General features: G+C 46.4%; 1 protein-coding gene across 9 annotated transcripts in view; it reads right to left on the bottom strand.

The window, feature by feature from the left end:
* Positions 1–1,335: 1,335 nt before the first annotated feature.
* The window catches only part of UBAP2 (ubiquitin associated protein 2), a 162,807-nt gene continuing 151,269 nt past the window's right edge, over positions 1,336–12,873 (bottom strand). For all 9 annotated transcript variants that reach the window (XM_056514690.1, XM_056514687.1, XM_056514688.1 and 6 more), the window contains 7 exons: positions 8,585–8,663; positions 7,313–7,527; positions 5,913–6,012; positions 5,727–5,834; positions 4,339–4,406; positions 3,177–3,368; positions 1,336–1,713 (listed from right to left, as the gene is read on the bottom strand). In XM_056514690.1, the coding sequence (XP_056370665.1) occupies positions 1,618–1,713; positions 3,177–3,368; positions 4,339–4,406; positions 5,727–5,834; positions 5,913–6,012; positions 7,313–7,527; positions 8,585–8,663 (858 nt within the window). In that variant the 3' untranslated portion in view covers positions 1,336–1,617. The remainder of the gene's footprint in view (positions 1,714–3,176; positions 3,369–4,338; positions 4,407–5,726; positions 5,835–5,912; positions 6,013–7,312; positions 7,528–8,584; positions 8,664–12,873) is intronic.

The following is a 12,873-nucleotide window of genomic DNA, read 5'->3' as shown; positions in this document are numbered from 1 at the left end:
GATCCAGAGCTGGTAACAGGGAAAGAAAAATAGTTCTCAGGGTAGAAACAGACTTCATTTTTTTCTTGTAGATACTGAAAGAAAAAAAGCCCCTTGCCTGTTGTGTGCGTCACATTTACCCACCTCCTCTGCAAAGGGACAGGATGATCTGAAGAGTAAGTCTGGTGCAGTCTTCCCTCAGGAGCTGCTCACACTCCTGTCCTTCCTCCCAGTGGAGCCCACGGACCTCATGGGCAAAGCCAGAGAAGGCAGAGCTGCAGCTGTGCTCTGTCCTTACCAATCCCAGCTGTGCACAGGGACTCAGAGCACCACCCCAGGAGACACCAAAGGCAGAACAGGCAGGAGGGAGGGGGCAGCCCTGGACCCCATCCCTGCTGTGGGTGCCTGAGAGCTCTCAGCACACAAGTGAAATCACTGCTGTCAAACCCACCTGCTGCTCTTACCCTCCCAGCTTGGCTGCTGCTGCAGGAGCAGGTGTGGAAAGGGACAGGCTGTAAAACTGCTCCTGGAGCCTTTGAAAATGCAAACAAATGCCAATGGGTATATATGCTCAGATCTTTATTAGGTGGAGGAAAGGCTTATAAAGAAATGAAACTCCTAGAATATTCACTGCACTGGTGCAGGACAAGAAGGACCAGGAGCTGCCTCCAAGGTCTTTGTTTTAAAAAAAGTGGGGAGGGAGAGATGCAGTTTCCATCCAGTAGCTCTGGCTTTCCTGGGAAGGTGGCTCAGGGCAAAAAGAGGTACAAGACACAGCTTATACTTTTATTTAAGAAACTGCTACATAGTTCTTGCCTCTAATGATGCAAAGGAGGTTCCAGGACACACTGAGCCATCCAAAGTCTCTTGCTAGAGAAAAACACCACCAACAAAAAACCCCTGCACAAACAAAAAATAGAACCCTGTCCTTTTTTTTTATTATTATTATTATTGAAAAATTGAAAAATTAGAAGTTGAGACTGCAGCTCAAGGCCACAGTGATGAAACTGCCCTCAACAGCTTGTCTTCCACAGCAAGAGGGCAGAAGGGAGGAAATGAAAGAAAGGGGAAGGCCCAAAATACTTCTTTATTTCTTTCTTTTATTTTCCCCCTCTAAAATAACACCTATATTGGGGGTCGGGGGTTAAATCAAACCAACAGGACCCATTTTGATTCAGGTTTTTGGAAGGGAAGTCTCCTTATTTGTCTGAATTTAGAACTGCATTAAATAAATAGGCTCCAGCTCCAAAAAAAAGGGCACAGTTTGTCTGATAGAGTTACAAAACCAAGAAGGATGCCCTGGTGCAGATGGAAAATGAATAATTAGTTTTCCTACAAAGAAAATAAAACAGGGTGCAAGATGCAGAAAACCACATTTAGGCTCTATTACATTTACAAATACATACATAAATATATTACATATAACAGAAACTCAAAGAGGAAGCAGGCGAGTCACACAGAGGATGGCTGGCTGGCTGCAGTTCTCCCTGCACAGATGTTTGGCTGAGCAGTTACTTTTCCTACTAATTCCAAGAATGGGCTTCGGCTTTTATTTTCTTTTTCTCTTTTCTTTTGTGGTTTTTTTTTTTCCTTCTTCCTCCTCTCCTTTCATTCTCTCCCCCCTCCCCGGTTTCGGATTTAGTTTGTCCAGTATGGAGAAGTGCCATAGGCGGTTTTGGTAGCCTGAGACTTTTGCTGCATGGTGCTGGGTTGGTTGCGTTGGCCAGATCCACCCTAGAAAAGGGAAACAAAGGAGACAGGAGCATCAGCTGCCACAGCACCAGCATTCCCAGGAAGACAAGCTCACTCCAACATCACCAGGGACAGCCCGGATACCCAGCAGTGCAGCAAGGCTTCCTCCCTGAACAGATCTGCTTCTCTACATCCCACAGTCCAGGCCAAGCAACCATGGACACACCAAGCAGGAGCTCGGGGATGCACCATCCCACTGCCTCCCAAGTACAACAGGCTCAAACACAAGATAACTGAGGAGCAGGGCCAGGCACACCAAAGGAGCTTTCCCAAGGTGAGCCAAGGTGGTGCACCAGGCAAGGATGTCACACATTTGGAATGCAAAATCATGTTCTATTACTGGACTCTAAGGCTGAACACTGTTTTTTTTCAGTGTTAGGAAAGTAAACACACGTGCAAGTGAAACCAAATTGGAGTTGATATGCAACCTGCAGGGGATGCTTGAGTTTTCCTCAGAATCACAGCACAAGTTCTCACATCCTGCTCTCCTGACAGGGGACAGCAGCACCTGCCTCAGCATCACACCCCACAAACCATCCCTCCCTAGCCCATAGCAGGATGGGCTCTTCACACAATCACAGCCTGGCTGAGGGTAGCAGGGATCTCTTGAGGTATTCTGTCCAATCCCTTTGCTCAAGCAGGATCACCTAAGAGCCAGCTGCCCAGCAGCATTCCCAGACAACTTCAAGGATGGAGACTCCACCAGCTTCCTGGGCATTTTTTGGTCACCATCTCAGCAAAAATATTTTCTCTGATATTCAGAGGGAACTTCTTGTGTTCCCATTTGTCTCCACTGCCCCTGTTCCTGGACACCACTGGAAAGAACCTAGCTCTGCCCTCTTTACATCTTCCACTTCTGTACATTGATGAGATCCCCTCTCAGTGCTCTCCAGGCTGAACTGTCCCAGCTCCTCCAGCCTTTCCTCACATGAGACATGATCCAGCCCCTTCATCAGTCCTTCACTGGCAGTCTCCAACACATCCATGTCTCTCCCACAGTGGGGAGCCAAGCACTGGACACAATGCTGCAGCTGTGGCCTCAGCAGGGCTGAGCAGAGGGCAGGGATCAGCCCCCTGACCTGCTGGCAGTGCTGTGCATGGTGCAGCTCAGGATCCCATTGCCCTTTTTGCTGCAAGGGCATATTGCTGGGTCATGCTCAGCTTGTGCTCACCAGCCCCCCTTTTCTGCTGAAATGCTTTCCAGCAGGTGGTCCCTGACACAGACTGTGCATGGGGCTGTTTTCTCCCCAGGGATAGGATGTGGCATTTCCCCTTGCTGAACTTCATGAGATTCCCTCCCCAAGCTGGTCAACAGCCATTGCTGCCAGGGCCCTTTCCCAGTGAGCAAAGCTAAAACAGAAGGGAACAACCACCCCAAGACCCTGCTGGGAAGGGGGAGCCATGTGCTCTTGGGGATGCTGTAGAGGCAGAAGGGGCTGACTCACCTGCCCATCCTGCTGGAGGTGGTGATGCAGCATCTGGGAATGAGGCTGCTGATGTGCAGGGAGGATATGGAGGAACGGGGCTGGAGCATAACCCGGGGCAGCACCAGGGTTCAGGGGCCCGGTCGAGCCAAGAGCAGAAGGCAGGCTGAAGGGAGGCGGAGTGCCAGCATGGAATCCCTGCTTGTCAAACGTCTGCACAGGGGGCAACAGCACAGTGTCAGAGACTCGTGTGAGTACCCTCAGCCAGACCAGAACAGGAGTGGCCCAAACACACATCACCTGAACCTTTCACCTACACCATGAGGAAGCCAAGTCACACTGAACACCTGCAAGTACACCAGAGGATGAGTTTCAGTTCCTGTCCTCATCCATATTTCTGCGCTAATGGCTCTTGAAACTTTTATTTTCACAGGTATTATGACTCTGATTCCCTGACCTCTTTCCATTCAGAGGGACATGGGATTGCAGAAGCTGCCTAATCAGTCCTTCCCCCACTGAGTGGGCTCAGCCTAGAACTACTCAACCTATTCAGGGCAACCCAAAAAAACCACAGGAACTTGCAGTTGTATTTTCCTCCTGCTGGCCAAAACTTGACCCCTAAGCACAAAGCTGACAGCTGGCTTCCTACCTGTAAGCATGGATCACAGTCAGACACTGATTTCCCCTGCTGAGAGTGCAGGGAGGAGCAATCAGGAGCTGGACATAAGCCCAGTGCACAGCACAGCTGGTCAAAGCACTTTCTGCTTTGCCTAGGAAGCTGCATGCTGAGCAATGGCCACAGGAGAGTTTGGAATAGGGACCCCTGGGTGTTAGAGGTGGTCACTACTGCCTGTCCCTCTGACAGAAAGCAAACAGCCTCTCAACTCACCTGCTTTGGGGGCTATTTGGCTAAAAATGCTAACACCCATAATTTCATTTGCACCCAGGACACTGCTGGCATAGTGTAGCATGAGCAGTGTGCATCACAGGGAGCACTGAGCCTCTGCCAGCAGCTGCTATCAGGACCTGCAGAAACACTGGGACAGAGGATGAGACTTCACTGCAGCAGCAAACAGAGCCAGCATTAAGAGATGCTGTGGCCTGCTGCCTCTGAGAGTGGCCAGCCTGGGAGTAGGAGTCATCAGCCTTGGGCCCTGACTGGGGAGGGTCCAACACTCCTCACCTGAGTCTTGTTATAGACTGAGCCACTGATATCAGGCACACCCGTGTTACTTGAGGTCACAGAAACACCTGGAAAACAGAAATGCCACCAGCAGTGAGAATCTCACCCCACCAGCAAGCATGATTCCCAGGCTTTGCTCCCGGAATCTTCAGCAGCCTCAGGTGATGTACTGCCCTGCTGGTTCTCCATGATCTCAGACCCACAGCACCCCATATGGGAGAAAAAAGGGCTCAGCTTCTTGCTCCCACTGCACAAGCCCACTGGGATAAATCACCCAGGTCTACTCCAAGTCATTAACAATTCAGATGCCAACGCACTTCACCAAGCAGCAGTTTGCTGAAGCCCACATAAAGCCAGTTTTCCTCTAGGATCAGAGGTACATTTGCCTCTATTGCAGCATTCAAGAGCTTTCCAGTAGTGCCTTGAGTGATAAGACTTGGCATCTCCTATACATCTGAGCTCCTGTCCCTCCACATCCTAAGCAGAAGAAGAAGAGTGAAGTCTGCAGTGCTCCTCTGCCCTGACAGAATCAGCATAACTGGCTCAGATACACTTATTCACAGTTTTATAGAGGATGGCTCTGATCATATCACTTGAATCACAAAAAAGCCAATGGTTGCTTTGAATTCGAGAACAGGGATCAAGTGTACTGCTCTAAGCTTTTGTAGTTCTCTTTGGACACTGCTCCTTCCTGGACTGCTTCTCCACTGAAGAGAGTGTGATCACATAGTGTTTCAAATGCACAGAAAATGCTTGGTATTTGCTTCAGCATGAGGATGAACCAGTTAGTGCTAAGCAGCCCAGTATACACTTCTCAGATCTAACCAGTGTGTGCCAAATAAAGCTTTTGTATGAGCTGGATAAATTATTCAGCTTTTATGTCACAAAGGAAACATTTCCAGGCATGACACAACATTATGAGTGTGTACAGGCAGCAGCTAGACAGCCCAGAGATGTGTGAAGTACCCTGCTCCTCTCTAACACATGGGTGTCTCAGGTGCCTACCAAACCTAAAATCCAGCTATGATTTGGCAGAGGATCATTTCAGCAATACCAGCGAACTGCTCAAGTTCCAAAATTGCAGCACTGTTGAAGGATCACTGTATTATACAGCAAAGAAAGCTCTGGCTTAGGTAACAGCTAACTATTTCTCCCACGTGTAATTGGACCCAAGCTGGGCATCAGCCACACAAATCTTTATGCAAAGTCCAGCCATGAGGTTTAGAAGGAACAACTGGGCCTTTAGAAAAGCATTTTGCACACGGGAGATGGAGAAACAGCTTGGATCATGACCCTGTTAAGAGCTGACTACTGTGTTGACTGCACAGCACTGCGAGTTTGCCCTACTAAATCCCACTCTCGAAGAGCCTCCAGTTTCAGAGTGTTACCTTTTCCAGGTCCAGAGCCAGCAGATTTGTTTTGTGCTTGAGATGACCCACTGTAGCCTCCTTTGCTGTAATCCCCACCTGCAGTTCCCTGCGTTAAGTCATCGTATCCTGCCGGTGCACACAAGAGAGGGCGTCAGGGTGCGCGAGCGGCGCCGCGGGCTCGGGGCACGGGGGCTGAGGGCTCACCTGCTCCGTAGCCATGCTGGCCGTAGCCACTCGCCTGCTGGAAGGGAGTCGATGCCGTGTTCAGGTTGACTCCGTGCTGTTTAGCAGATGCTGGAGGTACCTGGACAAAGAACAGGAACAAAAGGTCCCATCAGCTGGAACACAGGCTCCCTCTGCCACCTAGTGGGGAAGGCACTTCCACCTCATGTCAGGAATTCATGGAGTTGGGAGAACTGGGATGGCATGGGACTGCTGACAGCAAGAACTTGCTACTGTGGATTTGTGTCCCAGGGTATCTCCTAGAGCTGTCCTTGTGATTGCAATGCAGCCCTCTCTCAGAACTGCATATTTCTTTCATATGCTGAATGTAAACTGCAAATTTTTACCCACAAACCTAAGAACAATCACAGAATCAAAGTAAAATCAATTCCTGCCTGAGGCTGTTCATAAAATACTATCCTACAGGGCCCTAAATAGCCTCATCTACCCTTCTGCCTGGAGCAATACCTCTTCCCAAATAACCTTTCTCCTGAGATTTCCAGCCCTGCTCTCTGACTTAATGGGGTCTCCTCCATCCATCCAGGCTCTCAGTGACTCAGCTTTGGGTCTCCCCTTGACTCTCCAGGGACTAGTAAGGGCTTTCAGGAACAACAAACCCACAAAATGTAGCTGTCATCTATTTACAGAAAATTGCAAAGGGGTCCATGAGTTCTGGCCTTTAAATTTTTGTTTTCTTCTGTGTGATACTGCAGCTATTTTCTCACGTTGCATGTTTTTGGAGAACTCCTGCAGGCTGGGGAAGCTGACTCTATTCCATTCTAATGAGAATCCACCTGAATACTGACTCCAGCTCTGGGATCTTCAGAATGAGGAAGCTGTGGACCTGTTGGGGCATATCCAGAGGAGGTCACGAAGATGATCATGGGGATGAGCTTCTCTCTCCTATGAGGACAGGCTGAGAGTTGGCACTACTCATCCTGGAGAAAAGAAGGCTCTAGGGAGACCTTTCTGTGAGCTTTCAACACTTAAAGAAAGCTTATAGGAAAGATGGGAAAAAGATTTTACCATGCCCTGTAGTGACAGGACAAAGGGCAGTTGTTTTAAACTTAAAGATGGTAGATTTAGATTAGAGATAAGGAAAATACTCATCACCATGAAGGTGGTGAGGCACAGGCACAACTTGCCCTGAGAAGCTAAGAAAGGCCCTGGAAGTGTTCAAAGTCAGGCTGGATAGGGTTCTGAGCAACCTGGTCTAGTGGAAGGTGTCCCTGTCCATGGCAGGGGATGGGAACAAGATGGTCTTTGATCATACCTTCCAACCCAAACCTTCCTATAATTCCAAGATGTGGAGTATCTGAGCTGGAGAAAGCAAAACTGGAGAGGCACTCAGGGGGGGTTACAGTAGAGGCTGTCACACTTACAAACATGGTTGGCCCATACTGGAATGCACTGGGAACACCGGGCATTCCAGCATAGTAAGGGAGCCCAGTGTAGCTGTACCCTGGGGGCAGGGTTGGGTTCAGGAAGGGCTGCTGAGTCGTGTGGTGAGTCTGTGTCTGGTTCTGCTGTGGCTGGGCCAGCGTGGTCGCAGGAGCAGGAGACGCAGAATCCCCACGGCCAAATTTTGTTACATCACCTGTGAAAGAAAGAACCGATCAGAAAAGCTATCAAAGGTACTGCAAAGGTGGAGAATTCAATGGATTTAAATCCTCTGAATACAAGCAGACAACTACAGGACAGGACACATCCTACACCTGAAAGCCTGCAGTTGTCCATGGGAAGCCCTCACCCAATCTCTATTCCTGACAGCCACAGGGATATTGCCTGTTCATGGCACAGAACCCTGTGCCATGACTACTCCATTGATAAAGAGAGAGGCCAATACTCACCTATCTCACATGGTCTGAGCAGACTCATTACTATCAGATAACTGCAATAAAGCATGCTAAAAGCAGAAGCATGGTAAATAGCCAGAGAGCCAATGGTTGTTAGGTTAAAGTTTGACTTTCCTGGAGGTTAACCTGTTTAGCTAAGCTTCATGGGCTGAAAGCAGGTTAGGATTTACAGGCAGTGATGGGCATATTTTTGCCAATGTCTGTTTATTTGTCAAGCATGACTAGTTAAGATGTCCAGTTCCTCACACCACCAAAGTTCTGAAGACAGTAGCTGAAGGCCAGGAAAGCAAGGCTTGCATCGTGGGCCACCTTATTGAAGAAGTAGGAAGGGAAATTCAGTTATTAACCCAAAAACAGCCTCCCAGGAGAAGTGATTATGAAGCAGAAAATTCACAAATACTTGTACTATCTGGCAGCCTACAGAGCAGCATGTTCACATGTTTACTGAGGAGGTGACATATATCAATCCCTTCTACTTCATTCCCAACCAGTACTCCTTTTTGCTGGTTACCAGGAAGTATGACAGCACTTAATACCATCATCATAGGAACTACAATGCTTACGGCTACAGTTCTAAGATGTAGTCAACTGGCAGTGGATGAAAACCACTGGCTGAAATCCTGGATGACATTAATATCATCTTAGCACAGTGATAGTTAAAAAACAAGAGCAGGAACAAGGAAGGACTTCTTTGACCACAGAAGGAAAAGGCAACTCCTCTTTGAGCAACAGCAGGATGACCTGCACTGAGAAACCAGCATATCTCACTCGTCATTCTCATCTTTAACTAGAACTCACCTGAGTACGGGTTGTTAGCAAGGCTCCCATCTCTGCCTGTCAAGGTTGCAGGAGCAGGGAATGTAATTCCATAGTAATCCTTGGAAAGAGACAACACCGTTTATTAATAGTTGAAACTGTAACAGATCTGGACAGATCTTATGAACTGCATACTAGAAACAGAAGAAAATCTAAAAGCAAGTACTACAAGAGGTTTGGATGGAAACTGACCTTACATTGTGCAGCAGAGCTGAAAATTTACATAGATCCTCAAGCTAAAAATAAACCTATTTGATATACACAAATATTTCATCTCTTAATGGTAAGTTAGAGGCAGTAATTAAGTGATTTCCCACACAGCTCCCAGCTCTGAACTGCTATCTTCCAGTGAGACTGCCTGAAAGAGAACTGAGCATTGTGGGTCAAAGGCCTTGGGTCAGGCCAGGACTGTGATCACAACATGGATGTAAGTCTAAAGGTTTTGCCCTTGTACCAGGCCCTGTTTTCTAAAAGTGGAAATGTCAGCTACAAAAACAGCAAAAACATTAAAAGAGAGAGAAAAACTGGATGACTAGAAAATTTATTAAACTACTCTACAGGTCATAGTCTCCAAAGTGGAGTGTGTATGATAACCCACAAGGGTGCAGGAAGAAAATGGATCTGGTACCTTTGATAAATACAACTTAAGAGATTTTAAAAACATGTTTGTTTAACCTTCCTCTCCTTTTTTAATTTTTATTTTCGTGTGTGTTTTATAACACATATATTAGTACAGGGGTATATATATATATATATATATATATCTAATTTAGAAATAAAAATATATGGAAGGTGAGTGCTCACGAATTTTTTGCTGATAGGGTGCAAAAAAGGTGGAAACCAATGCCTCAGATAATTCTTCTAGGTCTTCTACAAGAAGGTAAGCAATACTAGAAAGCTTGCTCTCTGAAATTACAGGATATGCTAACAAAACCAAAACAGTATTTTGACCTCGGTTTGGGAGAAAATGCAAGAAGTTTACCCTTCTCTCTCTGGGTGAACTCCATCTGTGGGTCTGGTAATCTGGTTTTTTCCTCCTAATTTTCATGTTCTATACCTCACTGCCTCAAATCCAGAAAGAGACAATGCAGTAATGTATCTACTTCCACACATTTTCACACACTGGAAAAGTCGTCTTTATCATATTGCAATCTTTGCAAATGCCATAGTGCCTCAAACGTTTTCTCAGAGTTGACAGCACACTCCACCTTGCTCCACTTCCGTGCATCACTTCCCCATCTCATCCTCCTGTCATCCCAATCCTCCATCCACTGAACATGAAATAATGTGGCAAAGTTTTAGTACTGTAGGTGCTTTCTGTAACTTGTAATGGTGCCATTAGGTCATTAACCTTTCCTTCCCTGGTAACTTCCCCTTAGGAACTCCAGCATGAATCACTTGGCAAAACACAACTAAATTCACATTAAGAGTCTTAGTTTTAGCAGGTTATTCAAAAGAAGCGCTCTCTTAATCTTCTGATGAAAATGCCACAAAAAGAAGATCTAGAGAAGAGATATGAACACAATTTAGCGGGTATGAACTGACATGCTAACATTTTCTCCCTATACAAACTGGACAAAATATAATCAAATCCGCATGAGAAGAGGATGTAAGGGTTGCAATTATTCCCTCCGCATCTCAGGCAGGGGAAAACTACATCAGGACTGAATATCTGTATCCTGCTTGTGCATATACATATTCAAACTAAAAACTCATTAGAAAATACAAGTGGCAAGGCAGTTATGTGTGCAGTTCATGTCAAAAGAAAGTATCGGGGAAGACACTGTTCTTCAAACGTTACAGATATCTCCTGACCTACAAAAGGAGCAACTGCTTAAAGGCAAAAGTGGAATATCAGAAATAGGCTCAACACATGAGGCAGAAAAGGATGGAAAAAGGGTAAGTGATGACATATTTAAATTCCACCCAGCAGTTCACTGGGTACCACATGCACCAGCTGATGCATTTGTAAGATCTCTACAACTGACAAACAGACAAGACAGCATATCCCAATGTAACATGCACCAAAAGAACCCAAACAACAAAAAAATCCACAGTGATGCTTTACAACAACGAGATGCACATTACTTAAGCTAAATTAAAAAAAAAAAATCTCAGGAGAAAATCCCATTCTTGCTTTATCAGCAAACATGGGAACCTCTTACTGCTGGAATTTACACAGGAAGCAATGACGACTCTCACTTGGAACTTTGCCCACTTTCACTTTTCACATGTAAGTGAACTGGCACATGAAATAGAAATATTCCCACCTGCTACTGCTGCCAGATCATCTAAAACTGCCACATTTGCAAAAAAAAAAAAAAAAAAATCACAACACAATAGAAAATAAAACCCAAAACCTAGAAAGGACAAACACTGCAAGAATAGTGGATGAAAAACCCTTTGTGACATCTGCACATTTATTTCTAACTATCAACATACCAAGGGTAATTAAATCTGGATACATAGGTATGAGAAACGGCTTCAAAAATATTCTGCAAGATTTTCCAAAAAGAAAAACTCTTGCACTAGCAAAGTTGCAGGTGCCACAGAAAAAATAAAAAGTATTAAAAATATATACGTATACATATAAATAGAATTCAAAATGACTGAGAGACTAACAATTCAGCATAAAATATAAGAAAACATTAATTAACATGAAAAATTAACATTATATACAAATAATATTGGAGTATGAAATAAGGAAAAAAAAGATGCCGGTAAGTAAAGACATTTTAAAATAAAACCCCAAAAAAAGCAACACACAAAACAGATGAAAAGAAATCCTGAAACATATCCCCAGCACAGCCACTGGAAAACTTCTGCCACACTTTCATCTTCTGTAATAACACAGTAGCCAGGCTTCCCCCTGGCAGCAGCTCTGAAAAAGGGTCAGCTCCCATTCTTATGGCAGCGCCCACTCCTGGTCAGTGACAAACACTAAAAAATCCCTCTGAAGAAAGCAAACGAAAAAAGCAAAAGTGAAAACAGAAACGGGAAATTCTCTACAAGATGGTGATGAAAGGAAAGCCTAGGCATGGGCACATAAAACTGCAAACCCGGCAGCACCCCAAGCACAGCAGCCACCACCACTGAGCCAGACAAGACTCCTGCACAGCGCCCAAAGCTCCACCATGGCTCTACCTGGATATGCACAGCCCTGCCTGCGGCACAGCACCCTGGCCCTCCTGCTCCTCATTGTGGCTCCTGCCACCAGCCTCCTGTGCCATCACCTGCGGACCCACGATATTGGGGATGCACTGCAGCTCCTCCAGGACATGGCTCCAAGCACGACACAGCCCTGCGATCTCCGAGAGCCGCCCTTCTTCCCCGACACCCTCCTGCACAACAACCTCCAGCCGCCACAAGCCGCCGCCACCGCCCTACGCATCCTCCAGCACCTCTTCCACACCCTCAGCGCCAACAGCACCCGCCAGCACTGGCCTGCCCAGCCTCGCAGCCACCTCCTCAACAAACTCCAGCACCACATCCACCACCTCGAGCAATGCCTCCCCGACAGCGCCGCGCTCTTCAAAGGACCACGCAACCCGCTGCTCACCATCAACAAGTACTTCAGGGACATCCAGCTCTTCCTCCACGCCCACAACCACAGCGCCTGTGCCTGGGACCACGTCCGCCTCGAAGCTCTTACCTGCTTCCAACACGTGGACAGACTCATACGGCAAATGAAGCACCTGAGCTGCTCTGGACCCCTACTAAACCCACAGACAGCAAACACCCATCCCCAGCCAGCACCAGTGGTCATGGATTGAGTGGTGACAGCAGCAGCCCAGGATGGGATCACTCAACACCAGTCAGATCTCTTCTGACCAGAATGATGAGCTGATGGGGAAAGGGGTATGACTGTGGTGACACTGGGGCCAGTCTGTGGTACCTAAGCCACAACCACTGCAGAAGAAGGAAGAGGAAATTTCTTCACTACACAGTCATTGACAGCTGGGAGGCATTGGGGATATGGATGATATTTATTATCTGTGGAATTATTGTGTTCATCCAGACTGCAACCTCACCTGACGAATGGGAGGGAAGGGGATTATGGACACTGGGGAACTACTGTGGGACTCTTATACCAATCACTATTCATCATAGAACTTTCGTTTACTTAGCTATTTAATTAATAATTTATTTGGCTGGCCATATATTATTTATTTATTTATTTATTTATTTATTTATTCTTTTGTTAGAAATAAAGACTTTTTATATAAACAAAAAAGAATCAAAAAGCAAAGCTGTGCTCATTGTGCTTCATG

Source organism: Oenanthe melanoleuca, chromosome Z (assembly GCF_029582105.1).
Source record: "Oenanthe melanoleuca isolate GR-GAL-2019-014 chromosome Z, OMel1.0, whole genome shotgun sequence".
Classification (NCBI taxonomy): Eukaryota; Metazoa; Chordata; class Aves; order Passeriformes; family Muscicapidae; genus Oenanthe; species Oenanthe melanoleuca.
Note: the sequence above shows the minus strand (reverse complement) of the source record. Positions and strands in the feature narration are given on the sequence as shown.